At 44.4% G+C, this 25,871-nt stretch overlaps 1 protein-coding gene across 4 annotated transcripts in view; it reads left to right on the forward strand.

Annotated features, from left to right (window-relative positions):
- Positions 1-25,871, forward strand: part of vcl (vinculin) — a 107,100-nt gene that overhangs the window by 13,160 nt on the left and 68,069 nt on the right. For all 4 annotated transcript variants that reach the window (XM_033012643.1, XM_033012644.1, XM_033012645.1 and 1 more), the window contains exons 2-3: positions 12,131-12,201; positions 16,719-16,869. In XM_033012643.1, coding sequence (XP_032868534.1) covers positions 12,131-12,201; positions 16,719-16,869 — 222 coding nt within the window. The remainder of the gene's footprint in view (positions 1-12,130; positions 12,202-16,718; positions 16,870-25,871) is intronic.

The raw sequence follows: 25,871 nt of genomic DNA on the forward strand, positions 1-25,871 counted from the left end.
AAAATGTCTTTTAGAGCATTTTCTCGTTCTCTTACTGTAATGACTCCTGTCAGAGATGGCCTCCCACTTTGGATTGTTTAGGGCTTTGTTCTTGCCAAGAAACCTCTTCGCTTCTCTCCAAATCCATGCGACTGTCTTGATCAGTCGAGTCAGAATGCTGAACCGCTTGACACCAACAAGGTTCTGAATAGCTGACCCTGCAGGTGGTCTCTTTGGGCTTGTTGGTTCCGGTTCTTGGTTCTCTACTTTGGCTCTTGATAGTGCTGCAACAAAAGCTTTCTTTTTTAACTTGTTGATGTTCTTTCTGGCAGTGGCAGCCAGTTCTTTAGCTGATTTTATTGGCCACTCACTCACAGGCAATACCAGGAACTTCGGTCCATTTTGCCACTCCGAATACTGATCAAGGTCTTAAGGGCTGGCACCTCTGGTGATTACATCAGCGATGTTTTGTGGGCCAGGAATCCACCGCCAGTCCTGAATGTTGGTGCTTGTTTGAATCTCTCCAATCCGATTGGCGAAGAATGTCTGAAATCCGTAGCTTTCTCGCTGTATTGCACCAAGGATTGTTTGGCTATCCACAAGATGATACCACTTCTCCACTTGAATTTGACTGTGTAGCTCAAAATACTTCTTTAAGCGTGAGGCGAACACTGCTCCGCACATCTCTGCTTTAACAGCGTCTCCTCTGTGGTCCAAGGGAGTTAACTTGGCCTTGGATTCCACAAGTCTGACAATTTGGCCATGGTCTGAATCCCATCTCAGGTACATCACTGCCCCGTAGGTGTGCTCACTTCCGTCAGAAAAGGTGATTCCCAAGGGTTCAGATGCGGAGCAAGAGGGAGTCAGTGCCCTGACGAACTTGACTTTTCCAAGTTGTACGTACTCTTCAAAGAGCTTAATTGCATCCTCCCTGAGTCCATCTGAGAGTGCCATGTCCCATATGTCTCTGACCGAACAGCTTCCCTCTTTTGCTTCTTGGAAAGCTCTGCGTACTAGAATCGCTCCCTTTTGCTTAACAGGAGCCACTATGCCGATGGGGTCATATAGCCCTGCTACCTGGCTGAGAAGCTCTCTTCTTGTTAGGGGATTTGGCGTCTGAGTTTTGATTTGCTCTTGTAGAAGGCTTTGACCAAGCCGCATCTTTTTCTTTATCTTGGAGAAATTGATTCCCACCATAACGTGGAGCATGTCCTCTTCAACAATGTAGCCCAGACCAAGTGCCTTGCTATCATCATCATGCATTTGGTTCGGTAGGATCATGCTTTTTGTTTTGCTTTTCTTTAAAGCATCATTGTCCTCCTTCCTCCCACTTTGGCCAGACAGAACCCAAGGCTTGAGCTCAAACCCACCAGCTTTTAGGATTCGTTCCACATTTGCTGTGATGATTCTCAACTGGTCGAGGCTGTTGTGAGATGTGAGGATGTCGTCAACATAGCTGTCTTTCTGGAGTACTTGCTGCTCATCCTTGAGGTCGGTAAAAGAAGGAAGATTAGCAGTCTCACGCATTGCCAACTGTGCAATGCACCCCGCAGGTTTGTCTCCGATGTTCACTCTTGTGATAGCATACTCTCCCAGCTCCTCGTCCTCAGAATCTCGCCAGAGGAATCTGTGTAAGTGTACTTCACGGTCCTCCAACCAGACTGAGTTATACATCTTTTTTATGTCTCCCAGAGCAGCATAGATTCCGCCTCTGAATCTGAGGAGGACGGCGCGAATTTGGTTGAGGACGTCTGGACCTTTCATCAGCAAATCATTTAAGCTGACACCATTGCACTTTTGGCTGCTGTTCCACACTAGTCTCACTGGGGTTGTGACAGAGTGGGGGTTTGGAGCAATAAGGTGACTCACATACCACACTGGTCCCTTCCAGTTTGCAATCATGTCTTCGGACAATTTGATTGCAGCCTTTCGGTCCACCATGTCGTGCACCTGAGCTGTGTAGGCACTTTTCCATTCAGGTTCTCTGGATAGCTGCCTCTCCGTCCTGAGAAATGTGGCTTCCACTGTCCTTTTATTATTTGGTAGAGAAGCTGGGTCTTCCAACCAAGGATAGCTAGCATGCCAATGTGGGTCTTTACTGTGACGGTCTCCTGTTATGTAGGTGAGGCCTTCCCTTACCACTTCGAGCTCTCTCTCTTCAGCAAGAGTCATTTCTTTTCCGCCTGGCTGGCATTTTCCACAGCGGCAACCCCCGCACTTTGGCTCGCATGCTGCTCCAATGCTATCCCACTTCCACCAATCCAAGAAGTCCCGATTGGCGGTTGATGTACGTGACTTCTGGACTTTGACGGCGACCTGTCCGTTTGGTGAAAGTTCCTCAGGGACTGGGGCAGTGAGCTCCTCATACTTTAAAGCAGCTGCTCTCATTGATCTTGCGAAGTGTGTTTTGGACATGTGGGCTGACATGGTAAGCTTCTCAAACAGCTCAGGATGACAACCTCCAACAGTCTTTCCCAGTGGTCCATCCCACAGAATGAGATCTCCAACAGTTCTAATCTTCTGAGGCGCTAGCTGACCTTCTCTATGGCTTATGAGCAAATGTATCTCTTTTGGTCTCACAAGTTCCTCAAGTGGGACGTCTGGAAAGAACTTTTGCAGCTGCTGTGGTGTCACATGTTTGTGAACATCTGCAATGCTGTCCAATCCATAACAAACTAACTGGTGCGACTTGAGTGTGCCCTTGGGAGTCTTCACTCGGATCTTTAGAAGGTAGCGCCTCGTCTCTACATGGACCTTCATCCCCCCAACTCCATGGACGATAAGTGTGATGTCTTCACTCCTAAGGTTCAGTCTACTCGCAGCCTTGTGAGTTATGTAGTTGGTATCTGAAGCCAAGTCAATTAATGTCCCAACCTTTTGTCCAGCATTTGCTACGACCTCCAGAAGCATCAAAATCACTGGATGCTCTTGCAGTCCACCTTCCTTTAGGAGGCTTGGCTGATGCTTTGCAGTGTTGAAGGCTCTTGATGCAGTGTTGGAGAACACATCTCGGCATTGTTTTGCCAACTCTGGTGGAAGTTTGCTGAAAAACTCCTCTTGGTGCACTGTATATTTCTTCTTGCCTTTATCTTCCTCTGGACCAAATTTACTCCTTCTCTGATCCACACTGCTTTTCCTCATCTCATAATTGGGGCACAGATAAAAATGATGCTCAGGAGTCTGTTCATCCTTGCAGATTTGATTTTTACACAGATATGCAGGTTTGCAGTATGAACCATCATCATGAACTTCAAGACACTTTTTGCATGCTCCCAACTTCTTTACTGCAACTCTTTTCTCTGTCAGCTTTAGCCCTCGAAACTGCTTGCAGAAGTACAGCTTTCTTTTATGCTTTACGTCACCACAGACTACACAATTTGTGTGGTCATTTCCTGACTTGGTAGACTTGGTTCTGGCATGTCTTGGTTCAGTCCGAGTTTCCTTTCTACTCGGCTCCTCGTCCCTCAGTTGCTCGAGCTGTTCGTATATGCTCTCCTGCTCTTTGAGAAATGACAAGAGACTGTCAAACTGTTTCTCTGGTGCCACAGCATTCCTCTTGTCAGCTACATAAACCAGCCATTCCTTCTTGAGGGTTTCTGGAAGCTTGGTTTCAATTGATTTTGTCATCAGTGGATTTTTAATAGCGCCTGTGTCTCCGAGATCGCTCAAGTCCTTAAGCGCCTTTTCCACAGCTTGAATTAATTCCACTATTTTACGTGGCTGATGTCCTCTGACAGGTGGGATTCTCTGAAGCTCCTCCACTATCTCAATAGCAATAGCTGTTTGATTTCCAAACCGGTTCTCTAGGACACGAAAGATATCATCTGCAGTGTTATAACTTGTGAGGCGGAGGTCTCTTGTAATTTTGTCCTCCAGACTGTCCAGCAATTGAACCTTCTTCACTTCATTTGATCCAGTGGGTTCACCTTGCTTTTGCAGTGCTTCCCAATCCTTCCTCCATCTATAAAAGTCACGCTTGTTTCCAGTAAACTTAGGAAGGGCCGTGGGTCTCAGTCTGATGGCTGGTGAAGGATAATTGAAAGCATTCGCCGCTTGTGCTAATCCTTCAGCGTCCTTCTTTATTCTTGCCTGTATGAAGTCAGCCTTCCTGGAAACCAGCTTGGGGACGAGAAGCTCGAGTGTTCTTAGGTGTTTCTGGAAGCTCTCTTGCTCATCCAGAGGGACCCAACGTTTCCACCGACTGTACGTCTCCTTTGCAGTCTGTACCAGTTTCTGCAGGTGGTTAAGTATGAATTCATATGCTTCTTGGTTGCTATTTGATGGTGCGGTGGCAGCAGCAAGTTCACATGCACCATCTGCTGTCTGTAATGAGGTGGATAATTCAACATTTCCAAAGTTTGCCCATAGAGTGTCCTGGATGAGCCCTTTGACCTCTTTTAGTTTCGACTCGCATTCCTTTGCAGTCTTTGCCAGGTCGGCATTTTGCTGTTCAGTTAACAGTTTCTTCATCTGCGTCCAGCTCCGCCTCCAGCTCTGCAATGAGTCCAGCCTCCACATCGTCATTGGCTTCCATGACTTTTTCGGCCTCCTGCATGAGTTTGTTGAAATTGTTCCTGAGCTCCTCTTCAGACGTTTCTTCATGGTTCCTAATGATGCTGTTAACAAGGCGAGATAATGCCCGTTTTGCTGTTGTCCTCTTCAGCTTGAGCTGCTCAGCTGACTTTCCAGCAACTTCATCAGCCATGTTTTATCTTGACTTAACTGTCTCTTTTCCAGGTTTCCAGATCTCCTGGCCCCACCCGGTTTTTCACTGTCAAGTCTTCTAATGTTTTTGCAGATTCCCCGCTTGAAAGGGATTTGATTTATCTACCCCGAAATGATGAACTGGATTCACTCAGACCAAACACTTCTTTTCCACCTTTTATTTTCTCCTTCTTTTATTTTGGCAGATTAGTCTTTAGCAGTTTTTTTAGCAGTTTTAGTCTTTACCAGTTTTGGTCTTTATCAGTTTTGGTCTTTATCAGTTTTGGTCTTTATCAGCTGAAAAACCCTGTCATCTTGGTTAACAAACACCACCAATATCAACACGTTAGCCAGACAAGTTTCTCAGCTTTTAAAGGGTTAAACAGAGTCTCGGGCTGCAGTCTTCGACTCAGTCCATTTAGAGTTCAGTCCTTACCGGCTGCCAATCGGGTCTGTAGAAAATCAGTCCTGCTTGCCTTTTCTGGCTCTCGCGGCAGTCCTTTCGGACAGTCCTTTTGATTTACTGTTCAAGTTCTCTGCTCGCAGGTCTCTTGTCTCTTCTTCACTGGCTTCTAGTGCTGTGTGCCCTTTTGACCCCCAGGCAGAACTCGGCAGGCTGGGGATCCGCCCACTTTAATCACTGTCTCGTGATTTCAATTTAGCATTTCTCTGCACCTGTTCTTTCATTTCAGTTTGACTTGACAGCCACCATTTAGATAATAGTCTGCTTTCCTATTTTTGCCACCAAAATGGATAACCTCACATTTATCCACATTATACTGCATCTGCCAAACATTTGCCCACTCACCCAGCCTATCCAAGTCACCTTGCAGTCTCCTAGCATCCTCCTCACAGCTAACACTGCCCCCCAGCTTAGTGTCATCTGCAAACTTGGAGATATTGCCTTCAATTCCCTCATCCAGATCATTAATATATATTGTAAATAGCTGGGGTCCCAGCACTGAGCCTTGCGGTACCCCACTAGTCACTGCCTGCCATTGTGAAAAGGACCCGTTTACTCCTACTCTTTGCTTCCTGTTTGCCAGCCAGTTCTCTATCCACATCAATACTGAACCCCCAATGCCGTGTGCTTTAAGTTTGTAAACTAATCTCTTATGTGGGACCTTGTCGAAAGCCTTCTGGAAGTCCAGATACACCACATCCACTGGTTCTCCCCTATCCATGCTACTAGTTACATCCTCGAAAAATTCTATAAGATTCGTCAGACATGATTTACCTTTTGTAAATCCATGCTGACTTTGTCCAATGATTTCACCACTTTCCAAATGTGCTGCTATCCCATCTTTAATAACTGACTCTAGCAGTTTCCCCACTACCGATGTTAGACTAACTGGTCTGTAATTCCCCGTTTTCTCTCTCCCTCCCTTCTTAAAAAGTGGGGTTACGTTTGCTACCCGCCAATCCTCAGGAACTACTCCAGAATCTAAAGAGTTTTGAAAGATTATTACTAATGCATCCACTATTTCTGGAGCTACTTCCTTAAGTACTCTGGGATGCAGCCTATCTGGCCCTGGGGATTTATCGGCCTTTAATCCATTTAATTTACCCAACACCACTTCCCGGCTAACCTGGATTTCACTCAATTCCTCCAACTCCTTTGACCCGCGGTCCCCTGCTATTTCCGGCAGATTATTTATGTCTTCCTTAGTGAAGACGGAACCAAAGTAGTTATTCAATTGGTCCGCCATATCCTTGTTCCCCATGATCAACTCACCTGTTTATGACTGCAAGGGACCTACATTTGTTTTAACTAATCTCTTTCTTTTCACATATCTATAAAAACTTTTGCAGTCAGTTTTTATGTTCCCTGCCAGTTTTCTTTCATAATCTATTTTTCCTTTCCTAATTAAGCCCTTTGTCCTCCTCTGCTGGTCTCTGAATTTCTCCCAGTCCTCCGGTATGCTGCTTTTTCTGGCTAATTTGTACGCATCATCCTTCGCTTTGATACTATCCCTGATTTCCCTTGTTATCCACGGATGCACTACCTTCCCTGATTTATTCTTTTGCCAAACTGGGATGAACAATTTTTGTAGTTTTTATTTTATTTTTTTATTTTCATGTGTACCAAGGTGAAAACCTTTTATTGTATTATTAGCCTGTAAAATCATTCTCTATTGACGGGAAAATGTTCTACCTTGAATAAGGCCAGAATCGTGGGCTTCGTCCTTTGTGGCACGATGGTTCGTTACTCCCATTTATGCCAACGTTGTTCTGAACTTAGATCATTGGCCTGCTTGCTCCAAGCTTTCTGAAAGTTGCTTGTTCTGTCTTGCCAATGGCTGTCTAACATTCCAATGTTCCATCTGTGACGAGGCTAAGAAACTTGAGATTAATACAGATCTTCCTTTTCATGTGTTTTCCTTGTGACACTGCCTCTTGTGCACTCTGAGTCCTTGCCTCCTACTGGCATGGTGACATGTTGTAAACAGTACTCCAGACATAATTTATAATTAACTCTCAGGTTATGATAGGCTCTGGAGATTTGAATTTAACTGATTACTGACTAATCAGACTGCTAAATAATTTATCGATGAAAATGACGTGCCGAAAATACTCATCAGGTGAGGCAGTGTGTATGGAGGAAGAAATCATTGATTTTCGGATAACTGCTTTGATATTTGAAAAGATGAAGGGTTATTTTCTTTATTTATTAACTGTTTCTCTGCCACAGATGTTGCCTGACCTGTTTATTTCATGCTATTTTCCCCCTCTAGTGTCAGTTTCCTTGAACTCCACAATCTTTCTTGGTTTACTCATTAAATTTTGATTTTTAGAGCTGGCAATAAACAATGTGCTCTGCTGAATGTAGTATTGCTCAATTTACAACAGACGTGAGACATCTGAGGAAAATCTTGAGCAGAGTAGCTGTGGTCTGGAACTTTTTGCCTGTAGCGAGAGTAGGAGTTTTGAAAAGGAATTGGATAGCAATTGGATAACATTTATGGTAAAAAGTTGGCGCCGACCTGTAGGGGGTATGGCTGCCTAGCCTGCAGCTGTTTGTTTTTCATTTCTTTTTTCTTATTTTTAGTTAGTTTAGTGTTTTGTTTTTAAGGAATTCTAGCTTTTTTATGTGTGGGGAGGGGGGGGGGGGGGGAACTAATTTTCAGGGTCCCTACCTGGTCGGAGATGCAGCTTTTCTCCGGGCTGCACTTTCGACCCGTCCTCGCGGCCTACCAGCGGGCCTGGAGCGGCATTTCCTGAGGGGACCGCCTGGAGCCTCGGCATCGTCGGCAGCGGCTGCGGAGCTGCGGGTCCGAGGAGCGAGGGGACTGCCCGGAGCCTCGGCGGCGGCGGCGGCACCGGCGGAGCTGCGGGTCTGAGGACGGTGGTGCAGCGCTGGAGCGCCATTGCGGGGCGGGAGGTGCCTTGCCTGTGTCGCTGAGTTGGAACTCCGGTGAGCTGGGTCCGTTGCGGAGCTGCGGGTCTGAGGAGCGGCTGCAGGCGGCGGCGCTGAACTTTCCATCGGGAGCCTGGGATCTCTCGACGAGATCGCCAGTTGAGCTCCATTCGGCGCGGCCTTGTCGGCTCCGGAAGCCACGGTCTCGAGTAGGGAGGCGGCCGTTCCAGGGTTCCCATGCCGCTGAGAGGATTCTCCCGATGCCGGAACATCATCACCCGGCGAGGACGGCCTGGGACATCAGACCTCCGTAGAGGCAACTGTGGAGGCCTCAATAGGCCCGACTATGGATGGACATTGGGGATGGGACTGGACTCCATAATGGGAACCATTGTGGGGGGATGTTTTTATGTTAAAGCTATTATTGTTATGTTTGTATTCTTTTTTATGTGCTGCATTGGCAAAAGGAATTTCACTACATTTAGGTGTATGTGACAATAAATCAACCTTTGAACCTTTGAAAATAAATGAAGCAGAATAGAACAGAATCGGTTGCATTGTAAGGAGTTGACCTGTTGTTGATTTTAATGCTGTAACAGTACTGAGATTCTAATTTCATTACCATGGGTTGAGGTGTAAACTTTTGATTTGTCTGTCTTTTGTTGGAGTGGAAGGAACTCTGACTATTGTTACTTATTGCGGCAGTTCAGTCAAATCATTGTTCATGGGTACAGAATTTTGTTTTTATGAACCTTCTGAATTTTGTAGTCGGCAGGGCAGTACTCTGCATATCGCCAACTTGGACAATTTTTTATCAAGCCAATTAACCTACAAACCTGTACGTCTTTGGAGTGTGGGAGGAAACCGAAGATCTTGGAGAAACTGAAGATCATGTAGATCACAGGGAGAACGTACAAACTCCATACAGATAGCACCCGTAGTCGGGATCGAACCGTCTCTGGCGCTGCATTTTGCTGTAAGGCAGCAACTCTACCGCTGTGCCACTGTGACTGCTCTGACCTCCCCACAATCGAAGGGATCTATCGCAGTCGCTGCCTCAGAAAGGCTGCCAACATCATCAAGGACCCACACCATCCTGGCCACACACTAATCTCTCCGCTGCCATCGGGTAGAAGGTACAGGAGCCTGAAATCTGGTGCATCCAGGTTCAGGAACAGATTTTTCCCCACAGCCATCAGGCTATTAAACTCGTCATCAAACAAACTCTGAACTATAACAGCCTATTGCACTTTATCTGTTTATTTATGTGTGTGTGTGTATATATATGGTCCATGCTATATAGACACACTGAACTGTTCTGTATTTATGCTCTGTTGTGCTGCAGCAAGCATGAATTTCATTGTCCTATCTGGGACACATGACAATAAACTCTCTTGACTTGACATTAAAATTATGCCCTCTAATTCCAGCCTGGGATAAAGGTACCAACCGTCTGCCCTACCTTTACCTCGCTTCAAACTTCTGTTAGGTCTCCTGTATTTTTCCAATCTGATTATATTTATACACCCTGTCCCTTCCTGTCACATTCTGTTTAGGGTCAGGGTTAGATTTCATCTCCATTTCGAGGACAGGTCCTTAACCCTGGTACTGAGAAGGCCGCATAATCTTTGCAGCTGTGAACATTTACTGCATAATTGCCTTCAAAATAGGAAGACTGTACTCCATCCTGCTCCTTTCCCCCCCCCCCCCCCCCCCCCCCCCCAATCAACACCCTGAGTTATGTACGCTGTAGAAGGATTATATTTAACAGGAATTTGTGCTACTAACCAGTTGGGCAGAAAAAAACATTGAATAAGGTTTGTTTGATACAACGTTTGTGTAAAATTCCCCTATTCTTTCTTCACCAACTTGACCAATTCCATCAACATTGTCCTGTTGTAATATGCAGAAACGTTATCCTTTGTGTTGATTGCTTCAAACTGATCTATTTTAAGTCAGACGTTCGCATTAGTCTAGTGTGGAAAGTTTAAGATTTGTATAAATGCTTTTCCCTTGGTCGAATAGAGACTGAAAGAAGAGTCAAATTGTCTGTTTGCTCTTCAAAGCCAATATGAAACAAAAAAAAAAGTTGTTTTGGATAGTAGCCTTTTATGGAAATGTTGAGCTCTCAAAATGGGGCACCCTTAAAAGGAAAACTTCTGGGTATTATACACTGACCTTGTTGACTCCTTATTCTGCCTTGTAAATTCATGCTTCATACAAATGCAGTGGTTTTCTTCTCAACTGGGAAATTATAATAAATTATGTTAATTGTAGCTTTCCTGTAGCTTATCTGTTGTGTAGAAATATTCTATTTGTTTATAGTGGAAGGAAAAAAAACATGAAAGAATGTTAGCTAAACTGCAGAACTAGTGTAAGTTGTGCAACAAATTAAAAACCAAGTAAATTTGGTCCTCATATAATTGAAGTTAATCTAAAGTGTATTTAACTTAAAGCCAATGCTGCTTCTGTTTGAGTTTTGGGCCAGGGTAAATTTTAGAATTGTTTCTTCGGAACAATATTCTAATCAACATCATCTACTGATAGAGGAATGAGGGGTAAACTTATTGATATTCTAAGAGTAGATGTTTTCACTAGGAAATGAATCCAAAACTGAAATGTTCTAGCAGAAAGTGGTTAACCTCATTTGAAGTACTTAACGTGGAGGTGGATTAATTTTATGAAAGATTAGGAGATTGAGGGCTGAGGTTCACCAAAGAGGTTGATAGTAGTTTAGCACTGCTTTCTGGTTGTGCTCTCTGGTTGCCTTATAACAACTGGAAAGAAACTGTCACTGAATCTGGAATTTGCTTGAAACATTTTTCCACATTAAAGTTACTATGTAAATGAAAGGTCTCTGACTTTGGAATGATTCGGAGAGGCATCGAAGAAGCTAACAGGGGAAGGTATCTTGAATTTTTGGATAATTTTGCAAAAATATTGTCCACTCCTACCCCTTGCCTATTCTGAATATCTGGAAATGCCTTGTTATTGTTGCTGCAGACTTCATTAAATCTCTAACCGAATAAAATCTAGCTTGCATTGATGTCAAAATTGGAGCATGGGTTGTAGCAAAAAGTCACAAAGTGCTGTACATGTGCTCCCTTGCTTGTTCACTCACAGTTATTGTACCTTGTTTTTCTGTTAGCCAGATGGTGGATCTAGAATTTGTCAATAAAGCTTGTGATGTTCAGGATACTGACAATGGACATTTTTTTTACACAAGGGGTAGTGGGTTTATGGAACAAGCTGCCAGAGGAGGTAGTTGAGTCGGGTACTATCATATTGTTTAAGAAACACTTAGACAGGTACATAGCTAGGATAGATTTAGAGGGATATGGGCCAAATGCAGGCGGGTGGGATTAGTGTAGATAGGACATGTTGGTCGGGATGGGCAAGTTGAGTCAAAGGACTGGTTTACAAGCTCTACGGCTATAATAGTAGATCATTCTGGGAAGGGCATGTAAGAGTTGTCATGCTCTTGTACCATCTTGTATTTAAAAGCAAATGCAGATGGGTGTAAGGAAGCCTGGATAGTTTAGTTTAGAGATACAGTGCGGAAACCGGCCATTCGGCTCATCAGCCATCCTGGCACACTATCACTAACCTAAACACATTAAGGCCAATTTTACAATTATACCAAGCCAATTAACCTACAAACCTGTACGTCTTTGGAAGATCCTGGAGAAAACCCACTCGGGTCACGAGGAAAACGTACAAACTCCTTACAGACAAGCACCTGGAGTCAGGATTGAACCCAGATCCCTGGAGCTGTAAGGCAGCAACTCTACCGTTGCGCCACCGTGTCGCCGAATGATGAGAGAAATTGAGGCTCTGGTCAGGAAAAAGAAGGTATGGACTAGATTATAAGCAGCTGGGATCAAGTGTATCCCTGGAGAAATTTAGGGGACTGAGGAGCACAATGAGTACATTTCAAAATAGAAATGATTGATGACCAATATTATGACCAAGGTTGACTTGCTAGGTTTTTCCTGAAATTATATCATCCAGTATGTATGTCTATTGAGATTATGCGTGGTGATAAATGTACGCTGAATATTTACAAGAGGCTATTTATATTTATGTTAGGTTGGGAAGGAGACGGTACAGACTACTGAAGACCAAGTCATGAAGAGGGATATGCCACCAGCCTTCATTAAGTAAGTATGAATTTATAGGTAGACAAAAATGCTGGAGAAACTCAGCGGGTGCGGCAGCATCTATGGAGCAAAGGAAATAGGCAACGTTTCGGGCCGAAACCCTTCTTCAGACTGATGCGGGGTGGGGGGGGGAAGAAGAAAGCATGAATTTATGAAAGTATGTATTTATATTAATTTAGGTAAATTTGTAGAATAACTGCTAATCCACAATTACTAAGTAATGTTCCGATTAAATCAGGTACTCGTTATAGTTTTAAATGCTAATGATCCTTCTTCCACACTGGGAAATTGTACATTATCCCAAGAATTTGTTTCTACTTTATCCCCCTGCATTATTTCCCTGTGTAGGGGGCTCCAAGTTATGAATGACATGATCTATAGAATGCTGACAATGAAAATATTCCTATGAATTTTTCAAGCTGATTATAATAAAATATTTCATGATATTAATAACTGGATGCAGTACATATTCTATTATGGGAAGTGTTAGGGCGCTATTTTAATGAAATGGAAGAATTGTAACATGCATGTAGAGCAATAAAGCTGTAGAAACTGACTCTTCTAGTTTGCAGGTCAATTGGCTTTGGGACAGTGTAGGAGACATTTATGTTTAGGCTAGCTACTGTTGGCATATTATATTATTTTGTCTAGATATTTCTAGCAGTATTATTTTGGACACTTGGGGGCGGTCATTTGATGCAGAGGGGCGTAACATATGGGCTTGGGGGATGTAGCGGCAGATTTTTCATATCTTTCAGGAAATTAACTCCCTAGCCGCAAAATGGATGAGAATGGATAAGGGGAATATCTTCGATACGCATGCGAGCTTCCTCTGAGACCGTCAGAGCTTTTTCACAGATATAGCTTCAACAGTCTTTTGATGAATAAATGTTTTATTGTAGATGGTAAACAGTAAGATACATCCAAGTTTCTTCCGAATCGTTACTGCAATCTTCCTTGAATTCCAACTTGCAACTTTAAACATTGGAAAACTCCTCGTGTCTCCGTTACATTGGCATGGTCCCACATGTGGCCCGCATGGTTGAAGGGTTAACCTTCTTCCTGCGGTCTCCAAACTACACTAAAAACTAAACTTCTGCGCAACCATCCCAGCTCCAAAACACATCACAAATCCCACCCACCATACACGGGCAGTCTAAAATTTAAAGGCACATGCCATCATCAGTGACATACAAACCAGACCAAATGGCCACTACAGGGGACAGGGAGTGATTGGGACCAGACACAGGAAGTGGAAAGTACATGGTTCTCACCAGATCGGGAAGAACAGAAAGCTACAACTTGTATGAGAATAAGGAGACCCTGATATGTTCATCTCTTTGTTTGTACAACTACTTCAATAAAGAACCAATTAAACTGGAAATAGCGACTGGAAGATCTGTTCTTTTTGGTCTGCGTAAGATCACTCCTACTTACCTGTGTAGTAATGATAACAAAAGATAAGACACTGGAAAAGTTAGAAATTGCCATTACATTTAAGTGAGAACTGGCTCTGGGTGAAACTGGAGCTTGTGAATCATTCAAAGGATTGTTTTATTTCACAAGTTTGACGCTGCCACTACCGATCAACTGGACAAGGTCGCCACCTGCGCTAATCTGACTAACGAAGTTTGAAAACCTCAAGCCTATGCACAGCGAGAGAGTGAATACGTACAGCACATTAAGCTTTATTGGAGAAGCTATATATGATAAGGTATATTGGAAAACAGCTGCTAAAATGGAGAATTTTGAAGTGACCTCGAGAATCTGAACGATATCAGTTGTTTTGAAATGCCAGCCGCAGGCATAGTGCTTTACGTTAATGCATGTCAAAGGGATAGTGAGCCAGTATGTCTAAAGCTCAGTCACAAGAGGGCGATGTTGGACAGGATTGTGGAAAGGAAAGAAGAATCATTAAGCACATGAACAAAGGCTGGGAATTGTTCATGGAAAAGTGTCAGAAGTCAAACTCGATATGTAAACAAGCTAACGTTCATTGAAAAGGTGAGAGAGCTCATGAAATCAGATGAAAATGTGAATGAAGTACATCCTAATCTGGTTCAATTAATCAAGCTATAATGAAGTCAGAGAAAAGCACGAGTCGTTACTGAAAGTACCACTGCCTGAAAAGAAGCTTGAAAGGCAAAATCAGTGGTTTCAACAAAGAATGGAATATTTTAATGGTTTTTATACAAGATGTAGAGAGGTGGTTATCTGAAGTTGGACAGCAAACTACACACTCCATAGGTGAAAGTGCCATACAACAGTGTTATAGAATCAGAATAAATAGGACCTGAAGAGAGTGTTTCAGATGTCTCAAAACAAAGATCAAGCCACAAATCTAATTCTTCATCATGTGCATCTTCAACGGCCTCTGCTCGCTTAAAAGCTCAGGCAGAAAAGGCTTTTGGAACAGGCTGCCGCCTTGGACAAAAGGCACAAGATTGAGGCACAAGAAGGACAGTTGAATAGAGAAAAAGAGCAGATGAAAAGAGAGAAGGAACATCTGGAACTACAGATGGAACTGGCAGTAGCCAATGCCAGGATCAGTATATTTGAGGCCAAGAGATCAAGAGTATCTCACAGGGTGAGCTCTTATGTGCGAAAAAGAACTGCTCAAAGGGAAACAACCACTAAATTAAAACTACAGGCAGATGAATACTTGCCTGATCATGTGCAACAGGTTGTTAGACCAAAACAAATAACTCATGGACCACCTGTTAGAGCTCATGTTATGACCCATCTAACTCAACCCTCTCTTCAGAGGCAAAATGTACAGACTCGTATGAAGAGGAGGCAGAAGGGGCATGTTAGTACTATCCACCCTGTACCGAATGATGGAGACCAACGTAATATCTGGAGCTTAATGCGGAGGCAAAATGACATCACTGCTCTTCTGGCTCAACAAAATCTCTCTTCTACTTCGCCACCAAGAGAAACTCCTGTTTATGATGTTGATCCTTTGCAGTATGATCCTTCACGGCATTCGAGAGAGGAGTGGAAAGAAAAACAAATGATAAGAGTGATTGCTTGCATTTTCTAGAGCAATACCATAGAGGGCATCCAAAAGACTAAGTCCGCAGTTGCCGACATTTGCCTTGAGACAAATTCAACATTTGATCAGGCAAGTGGATGTGAAGGCATTGCAAGCGTTCTCGCTGTTTCTTAGAGCTTGTTCCAATGCTATGGAACATTTCACCTATATGGAGGAAATAAATGTTGCTTCCAAGATGAAGACTATCCTTCTAAAACTGCCTTACAGGCTCAGAGACAAGTGGAGGGATTGGGCATGTCAGATGCAGGAAGAGCGTGGAAGTTAAGCTAAATTTTCTGACCTGGTAGACTTCATGGAGAAGCAAGTGAGGATACTGTCAGATCTAAGGCCCTGGGGAGTGTTCTGCTCTTATGTCATAAGTCATAGGAGCAGAATTAGGTCATTCAGATCAGCGGAGTCTACTCCACCATTCATTCATGGCTGATCTATCTTTTCTCAACCCCATTCTCATGTCTTCTCCCCATAACCTTTGACATCCTTACCAATCAAGAACCTGTCGATTTCATAAAAAGATCGGCATAATATTACCCAATGATGGCCTCCACAGCTGTCTGCAGCAATGAATACCACAGATTTACCACCCTCTGGACTAAATAAATTCCTCTTCATCTCCTTTCTAAGGGTATGTTTTTTTATTCTGAGGCTATATCCTCTGGTTCTACACTCTCCCACTAGTGGAAATATCCTCTCCACATCCACTCTATCCATGCATTAGGTTTCTACACCTTCTGATCCAATGTCATCCCTTGCTCAGGAGTGAATTTGATTCCTTACTAGAAGAGCTATCCCACCCCCTATGCCTACCAGTTTGTCTTTTTGATAGGATGTGTAACCATAGATATTCAGCTCCAATCCTTTTTCAGCCAAGTCTCCGTAATGCCCACAATATCAAACCTATCAATTTCTAACTGTACTATAAGATCATCTACTTTGTTCCGCATACTGCATGCATTCAAATATAACACCACCCCTCTTCTCACATTGGTCCCGATTTTGCCTGACCTGACTCTTATCCCTTCTTAAACTTTCTGTCATATTACTTCTAGAGACTTCACTCTCCTGCACTCTCCTTCCCTTTAACTTCATCCATACATTTCCATAATTAGCATTGAAATGCAGAGGTGGTTAAGGTAAATTGTATTGGTGGGTCTGGAGTCAGTTTGTAACCAGAGTGGTAAAGGTAATAGATTTTCTTTCCTGAAAATTTCAGGAATAAATGGGTTTTTATGATCATCTCTCAGTTTCATGAAGATTATATTTAATCCCAAATTATTAATTTAATTTGATTTAAATGTCCCAGCTGCCATTGCGGGATTTGTATGTGTCTGGGGATCATTGATCAAAATTTTGGTTCCTGAAGATTGAATTACTTATTTAATGTTTAAGTGTCTTATCCAATTTGTAGTTCATTGTTGTTAGATGTTTTGATTTTTTTTTTTAAGTCCCAACTTGCTGTTTGCAGGGTTGAAACTGCCTGTACTAAATTGATCCAGGCTGCACAGATGCTGAAAGACAATCCATATGCTGTACCTGCTCGTGATTATCTTATAGATGGTTCAAGAGGTATTCTTTCTGGAACTTCAGACTTGCTCTTGACATTTGATGAAGCAGAGGTAGGTTTACAACAAGACAAGTTCATTTCCGATGGATGTTCATAATGGTGAAGGTACAAGAAAAATCTTGATTGCAGCAGCATCAGATTCATGTAACCATATAACCATATAACAATTACAGCACGGAAACAGGCCATCTCGACCCTTCTAGTCCGTGCCGAACACGTATTCTCCCCGTCCCATATACCTGCGCTCAGACCATAACCCTCCATTCCTTTCCCGTCCATATAACTATCCAATTTATTTTTAAATGATAAAAACGAACCTGCCTCCACCACCTTCACTGGAAGCTCATTCCACACAGCCACCACTCTCTGAGTAAAGAAGTTCCCCCTCATGTTACCCCTAAACTTCTGTCCCTTAATTCTCAAGTCATGTCCCCTTGTTTGAATCTTCCCTACTCTCAGTGGGAAAAGCTTATCCACGTCAACTCTGTCTATCCCTCTCATCATTTTAAAGACCTCTATCAAGTCCCCCCTTAACCTTCTGCGCTCCAAAGAATAAAGCCCTAACTTGTTCAACCTTTCTCTGTAACTTAGTTGCTGAAACCCAGGCAACATTCTAGTAAATCTCCTCTGTACTCTCTCTATTTTGTTGACATCCTTCCTATAATTAGGCGACCAAAATTGTACACCATACTCCAGAATTGGCCTCACAAATGCCTTGTACAATTTTAACATTACATCCCAACTTCTATACTCAATGCTCTGATTTATAAAAGCCAGCACACCAAAAGCTTTCTTTACCACCCTATCTACATGAGATTCCACTTTCAGGGAACTGTGCACAGTTATTCCAAGATCCCTCTGTTCACCTGCATTCTTCAATTCCCTACCATTTACCATGTACGTCCTATTTTGATTTGTCCTGCCAAAATGTAGCACCTCGCACTTATCAGCATTAAACTCCATCTGCCATCTTTCAGCCCACTCTTCCAACCAGCATAAATCTCCCTGTAGACTTTGAAAATCTACTTCATTATCCACAACCCCACCTATCTTAGTATCATCTGCATACTTACTAATCCAATTTACCACACCATCATCCAGATCATTGATGTACATGACAAACAACAGTGGACCCAACACAGATCCCTGTGGCACCCCACTAGTCACTGGCCTCCAATCTGACAAACAACCATCCACCATTACTCTCTGGCATCTCCCATTCAGCCACTGTTGAATCCATCTTGCTACTCCACCATTAATACCCAACCATTGAACCTTCTTAACCAACCTTCCGTGAGGAACCTTGTCAAAGGCCTTACTGAAGTCCATATATACAACATCCACGGCTTTACCCTCATCAATTTCCCGAGTAACCTCTTCAAAAAATTCAAGAAGATTAGTTAAACATGACCTTCCAGGCACAAATCCATGTTGACTGTTCCTAATCAGACCCCGTTTATCCAGATGCTTATATATATTATCTCTAAGTATCCTTTCCCTTAATTTGCCCACCACTGATGTCAAACTAACAGGTCTATAATTGCTAGGTTTACTCTTAGACCCCTTTTTAAACAATGGAGCAACGTGCGCAGTACGCCAATCCTCCGGCACTATTGCCGTTTCTAATGACATTTGAAATATTTCTGTCATAGCCCCTGCTATTTCTACACTAACTTCCCTCAATGTCCTAGGGAATATCCTGTCCGGACCTGGAGACTTATCCACTTTTATATTTCTCAAAAGTGTCAGTACTTCCTCTTCTTTGAATCTCATAGTTTCCATAGCTACTCTACTTGTTTCCCTTACCTCACATAATTCAATATCCTTCTCCTTGGTGAATACCGAAGAAAAGAAATTGTTCAATTTCTCCCCCATCTCTTTTGGCTCTGCAGATAGCTGTCCACTCTGACTCTCCAATGGACCAATTTTATCCCTCGTTATCCTTTTGCTATTAATATAGCTGTAGAAACCCTTTGGATTTACTTTCACCTTACTTGCCAAAGCGACCTCATATCTTCTTTTAGCTTTTCTAATTTCTTTCTTAAGACTCTTTTTACATTCTTTATACTCCTCAAGCACCTCATTTACTCCATGCTGCCTATAATTATTCTAGATCTCTAGATTTTTCCGAACTAAGTGTCCAATTTCCCTTGAAAACCATGGCTCTTTCCAATTTTTACTCTTTCCTTTCAACCGAACAGGGACATAAAGATTCTGTACTCTTAAAATTTCACCTTTATATGTCCTCCATTTCTCTTCCACATCTTTCCCATAAAACAAACTGTCCCAATTTACTCCTTTTAAATCCTTTCGCATCTCCTCAAAGTTAGCCTTTCTCCAATCAAAAATCTCAACCCTAGGTCCAGTTCTAACCCTCTCCATAATTATATTGAAACTAATGGTATTGTGATCACTGGTCCCGAACTGTTCCCCAACGCATACCTCTGCCACCTGACCCGTGTCATTTCCTAACAGGAGGTCCAGCACCGCCCCTTCTCTAGTAGGTACTTCTATGTATTGCTGTAAAAAACTATCCTGCACACATTTTACAAACTCCAACCCATCCAGCCCATTTACAGAATGTGTTTCCCAGTCTATGTGTGGAAAATTGAAATCTCCCACAATCACTACCTTGTGCTTACTACTAATATCTGCAATCTCCTTACATATTTGCTCTTCCAATTCTCGCTCCCCATTTGGCAGTCTATAATACACCCCTATAAGTGTTGCTACCCCTTTCCCATTTCTCAGTTCCACCCAAATAGCCTCACTAGACGAGCCCTCTAATCTATCCTGCCAAAGCACTGCTGTAATATCTTCCCTGATAAGCAATGCAACACCTCCACCTCTTGCCCCTCCAATTCTATCACACCTGAAGCAACGAAATCCTGGAATATTTAGTTTCCAATCACAGCCCTCCTGCAACCATGTTTCACTGATCGCCACAACATCATACTTCCAGGTGTCAATCCAGGCTTTAAGTTCATCCACCTTTCTTACAATGCTCCTAGCATTAAAATATACACATTTAAGAAACCCACCCTATCTTATTCTCTGTTTATTGTCTTTTTCTTCTCTCTCCCCTACATTTTGGGTCAGAGTGCTACCATTCTCTGCCTCCTGCCTCACACACTGACTGCTAGCTTTCCCAATTTGAGTCCCTCCCCCCAACCATACTAGTTTAAAGTCTCCCCAGTAGCCTTTGCAAATCTCCCCGCCAGGATATTGGTCCCCCTCGAGTTCAAGTGCAACCCATCCTTTCTGTACAGGTCGCACCTTCCCCAAAAGAGATCCCAATGATCCAGAAACTTGAATCCATACCCACTGCACCAGTCCCTCATCCACTCATTTATCCTCCACCTCGCTCCATTCCTACTCTCACTGTCGCGTGGCACAGGCAGTAATCCTGAGATTGTTACCTTTGCAGTCCTTCTCCTTAACTCTCTACCTAACTCCCTAAATTCTTCTTTCAGGACCTCTTCTCTTTTTTTACCTATGTCGTTGGTACCTATATGTACCACAACCTCAGGCTCCTCTCCCTCCCATTTCAGGATTTCTTGGACACGTTCAGACACACCCCTGACCCTGGCACCAGGGAGGCAAACTACCATCCGGGTCTCCTGTCTGCGTCCACAGAAACGCCTATCCGACCCCCTGACTATAGAGTCCCCTATTACAATTGCCCTCCTCTTCTTTTCCTTACCCTTCTGAGCAACAGGACCGGTCTTTGTGCCAGAGGCCCGGCCGCTGTCGCTGCCCCCAGGTAGGCTGTCTCCCCCACCATTACTCAAACATGAGTACTTATTTTCAAGGTGTACAGCCACCGGGGTACTCACCAGTCCCTGCCTCTGCCCATTGCCCTTCCTAACTGTGACCCAGTTTTCTGTCTCCCGTGGTCTTGGAGTGACCACCTCCCTGTAACTCCTTTCTATGACCTCCTCGCTCTCCCTGAGCAGACAGAGGTCATCGAGTTGCTGCTCCAGGTTCCTAACACGGTCCCTTAGGAGCCCCATCTCGACGCACCTGGCGCAGATGTGGACGTCTGGAGGGCACTCAGACTCCATGACCTCCCACATCTGACATCCAGAACAGTAAACTGCCCTGGCCCTCATTCTCCCCCTTGTCCAAATACAATAAAGCCTTACCCGGGATACAAGCCAATCAGCTGCTTCCTCTAGTCCATTCGACCAATCAGAGGCTTCCACCAGACTCCTTCTCTGGAAGTGAGATGGAACGTTGCAGATTTGGGTTCCTCACAGCTCCAGGCAACTCCTCCTCGCACCAACGGCTCCCCGGGCCTCTGTAGAAGCAAGCCCCGCGCTGTTTTTATACTCACAGCTCCAGGTAACTCCACCTCGCACCAACGGCTCCCCAGGCCTCTGTAGAAGCAAGCCCCGCGCTGTTTTTATACTCACAGCTCCAGGTAACCCTTCCTCGCACCAACGGCTCCCCGGGCCTCTGTAGAAGCAAGCCCCGCACTGTTTTTATACTCACAGCTCCAGGTAACCCCTCCTCGCACCAACAGCTCCCCGGGCCTCTGTAGAAGCAAGCCCCGCGCTGTTTTTATACTCACAGCTCCAGGTAACTCCTCCTCGCACCAACGGCTCCCCGGGCCGTTGTAGACTCGGGAAACACACAAAATCAGGTTATATATAAATTATATATACATTTAATTGAAAACCAAATTAGTTATGTCTTATTTGGTGGGGCTAAGCTTCTGTGAAAGGTATTTTGAATAATATGCCAATAACTGCCAGTTTGCGAACAGAAACAGCTGCTTGCCTCGAGTCATCTCAGGCTGGTAAATCTGTCGGCTGAATCTGCTCTGGTTTGCTGGCACAATCAAAATCAATATAAGTCTGCCACTCAGTGAAAGGAAAATAAAACAGGTCCCTTGCAGTCAGAAACAGGTGAGTTGATCATGGGGAACAAGGATATGGCAGACCAATTGAATAACTACTTTGGTTCCGTCTTCACTAAGGAAGACATAAATAATCTGCCGGAAATAGCAGGGGACCGCGGGTCAAAGGAGTTGGAGGAATTGAGTGAAATCCAGGTTAGCCGGGAAGTGGTGTTGGGTAAATTGAATGGATTAAAGGCCGATAAATCCTCAGGGCCAGATAGGCTGCATCCCAGAGTACTTAAGGAAGTAGCTCCAGAAATAGTGGATGCATTAGTAATAATCTTTCAAAACTCTTTAGATTCTGGAGTAGTTCCTGAGGATTGGCGGGCAGCAAACGTAATCCCACTTTTTAAGAAGGGAGGGAGAGAGTAAACGGGGAATTACAGACCAGTTTGTCTAACATCGGCAGTGGGGAAACTGCTAGAGTCAGTTATTAAAGATGGGATAGCAGCACATTTGGAAAGTGGTGAAATCATTGGACAAAGTCAGCATGGATTTACAAAAGGTAAATCATGTCTGACGAATCTTATAGAGTTTTTCGAGGATGTAACTAGTAGCGTGGATAGGGGAGAACCAGTGGATGTGGTGTATCTGGACTTCCAGAAGGCTTTCGACAAGGTCCCACATAAGAGATTAGTATACAAACTTAAAGCACTCGGCATTGGGGGTTCAGTATTGATGTGGATAGAGAACTGCTGGCAAACAGGAAGCAAAGAGTAGGAGTAAACGGGTCCTTTTCACAATGGCAGGCAGTGACTAGTGGGGTACCGCAAGGCTCAGTGCTGGGACCCCAGCTATTTACAATATATATTAATGATCTGGATGAGGGAATTGAAGGCAATATCTCCAAGTTTGCGGATGACACTAAGCTGGGGGGCAGTGTTAGCTGTGAGGAGGATGCTAGGAGACTGCAAGGTGACTTGGATAGGCTGGGTGAGTGGGCAAATGTTTGGCAGATGCAGTATAATGTGGATAAATGTGAGGTTATCCATTTTGGTGGCAAAAACAGGAAAGCAGACTATTATCTAAATGGTGGCCGACTAGGAAAAGGGGAGATGCAGCGAGACCTGGGTGTCATGGTACACCAGTCATTGAAAGTAGGCATGCAGGTGCAGCAGGCAGTGAAGAAAGCGAATGGTATGTTAGCTTTCATAGCAAAAGGATTTGAGTATAGGAGCAGGGAGGTTCTACTGCAGTTGTACAGGGTCTTGGTGAGACCACACCTGGAGTATTGCGTACAGTTTTGGTCTCCAAATCTGAGGAAGGACATTATTGCCATAGAGGGAGTGCAGAGAAGGTTCACCAGACTGATTCCTGGGATGTCAGGACTGTCTTATGAAGAAAGGCTGGATAGACTTGGTTTATACTCTCTAGAATTTAGGAGATTGAGAGGGGATCTTATAGAAACTTACAAAATTCTTAAGGGGTTGGACAGGCTAGATGCAGGAAGATTGCACCCGATGTTGGGGAAGTCCAGGACAAGGGGTCACAGCTTAAGCATAAGGGGGAAATCCTTTAAAACCGAGATGTAAAACTTTTTTTACACAGAGTGGTGAATCTCTGGAACTCTCTGCCACAGAGGGTAGTCGAGGCCAGTTCATTGGCTATATTTAAGAGGGAGTTAGATGTGGCCCTTGTGGCTAAGGGGATCAGAGGGTATGGAGAGAAGGCAGGTACGGGATACTGAGTTGGATGATCAGCCATGATCATATTGAATGGCGGTGCAGGCTCGAAGGGCCGAATGGCCTACTCCTGCACCTAATTTCTATGTTTCTAAAACGTTTTATTGTTTTGATTAGTTTAATAAATGACCTAAAGATGTTCACATTACCATTTTGAAAATTGTGCATGACAAAGATCTTCATTAACAACTAATCTAAATGACAGATCTGCCAGTCTGAGGCTGGGTTTCACCACTGTCAGTTTGTATCACTGGGTGGCGCATTGGTAGGGTCGCTGCCTTACACCACCAGAGACCTGGGTTCAATCCTGACTTTAGGTGCTGTCTGTATGGAGTTTGTATGTCATCCCTGTGACCGTGAGAGTTTTCTCCGGGTGCTCCGGTTTCCTCCCACATTCCAAAGAAGTGCAGATTTGTAGGTTAATTGGCTTTTGTAAGTTGTTCCTAGTGTGTAGGATAGACTAGTGTATGGATGATCACTGGTGGGTCGAAAGGCCTGTTTCCACGCTGAATCTCTCAACTAAACTAAAGTAAACGCTGCCATGCCTCAGGAAAGGCCTTGCAGTACTCCATAACTCCACCCTCACCTGTCTTGCCTATCTTTGGCACACAGGGAGCCAGGTTCCCATTGAAAGAATATTCTGGGAGAAAGAATGGAGCTCCAGGTGCAGACATTTAGCAAATATAAGAGTACATTTGCCACAGTGGCGGGAGAGAGGCTGTGTTGAGGACAAGTGCTGTGTGAGGTCAAGTGTGAGTCTCTGGCTCAATAGCTTTTGGCGATGAAGCCGAGGCCAGGAGGCTATCCGAGGCAGATGGATACAGTCTGCTCTGCTCTTGTGTGTGAGTTGTTTTTTTATTTCTCTCCTTGGTTCAGTTGCAGTGGTGATGGCAGATAAGTTGGCCTATTGCTCCTCCTGCAGCATGTGGGAAGTCTGAGAAACTGCTGGTGTATAGGAAGGAAACGCAGATGCGTTTAAACCAAAGATAGATACAAAATGCTGGAGTAACTCAGCAGGACAGACAGCATCTCTGGAGAGAAGGAATGGGTGACGTTTCAGGACTAAACCCTTCTTTAGACTGGTGTCCCTGATGTCTACATCTGTGGGTATTGTGTCCAGGTGCAGCTCCTTTCAGACCACATTAGGGAACTGGAAGTGCAACTACATTTCCTCAGGACAATCCAGGAGAATGAGAGCTTCTTAGACAAGATGTATAGCAGGGTTACAACTTTTGAGTACTGCCGGGAAGGGGTTACCCATCAAGGTTGAGTAGCGGTACCAGGCATGGCTGGAGCACCGAGGCTGGCACTGATGCTCAGCAGGGAAAGGTAATATCAAGCACAGCCATAGTTGTAGGTGACCTTTTAGATGGCGGTGCAGATAGATTATGTGGCAGCAATTGAGACTCCAGGATGGTGTGCGTCCTCCCTGGTGCCAGGGTCCAGGACGTCTTGGATGTTGCATGTTGGCACAAATGACATAAGTTGGAAAAGGAAGGACGTTCTGCAATATGTGTATAGGGAGCTGGGGAAAAAAGCTGAAAAGCAGAACCTTCTGTGTAGTAATCTCTGTATCGCTTCCAGTGCAATGTACTAGTGAGGGTAGGAACAGGAAGGTAGGGGGAGATGAATGTGTGGCTGATGAGTTTGAGCAGGGGGCAGGAATTTAGATTTCTGGACAACTAGGATTTCTTCTGAGGCAAAGGTACACAAAATTGCTGGAGAAACTCAGCGGGTGCAGCAGCAACTATGGAGCGAAGGAAATAGGCGACGTTTCGGGCCGAAACCCTTCTTCAGACTGATGGGGGGTGGGGGAAAGAAAGAAGGAAAAGGGGAGGAGGAGGAGGAGGAGCCCGAGGGCGGGCGGATGGGAGGGTGGGAGGAGACAGCTAGAGGGTTAAGGAAGAGGAGGAGATAGCAAGGGCTAGCCAAATTGGGAGAATTCTATGTTAATGCCATAAGGACGCAAGGTCCCCAGACGGAATATGAGGTGCTGTTCCTCCAATTTCTGCTGTTGCTCACTCTGGCAATGGAGGAGACCCAGGACAGAGAGGTCGGATTGGGAATGGGAGGGGGAGTTGAAGTGCTGAGCCACCGGGAGGTCAGGTAGGTTATTGCGGACTGAGCGGAGGTGTTCGGCGAAACGATCGCCCAACCTACGCTTGGTCTCACCGATGTAAATCAGCTGACATCTAGAGCAGCGGATGCAGTAGATGAGGTTGGAGGAGATACAGGTGAACCTTTGTCGCACCTGGAACGACTGCTTGGGACCTTGGATGGAGTCCAGGGGGGAGGTGAAGGGACAGGTGTTGCATTTCTTGCGGTTGCAACGGAAAGTGCCCGGGGAGGGGGTGGTGCGGGAGGGAAGGGAAAAATTGACGAGGGAGTTGCGGAGGGAGCAGTCTTTGCGGAAGGCAGACATGGGGGGAGATGGGAAGATGTGGCGAGTGGTGGGGTCACGTTGGAGGT

This window comes from Amblyraja radiata, chromosome 37, assembly GCF_010909765.2.
Source record: "Amblyraja radiata isolate CabotCenter1 chromosome 37, sAmbRad1.1.pri, whole genome shotgun sequence".
Lineage (NCBI taxonomy): Eukaryota > Metazoa > Chordata > Chondrichthyes > Rajiformes > Rajidae > Amblyraja > Amblyraja radiata.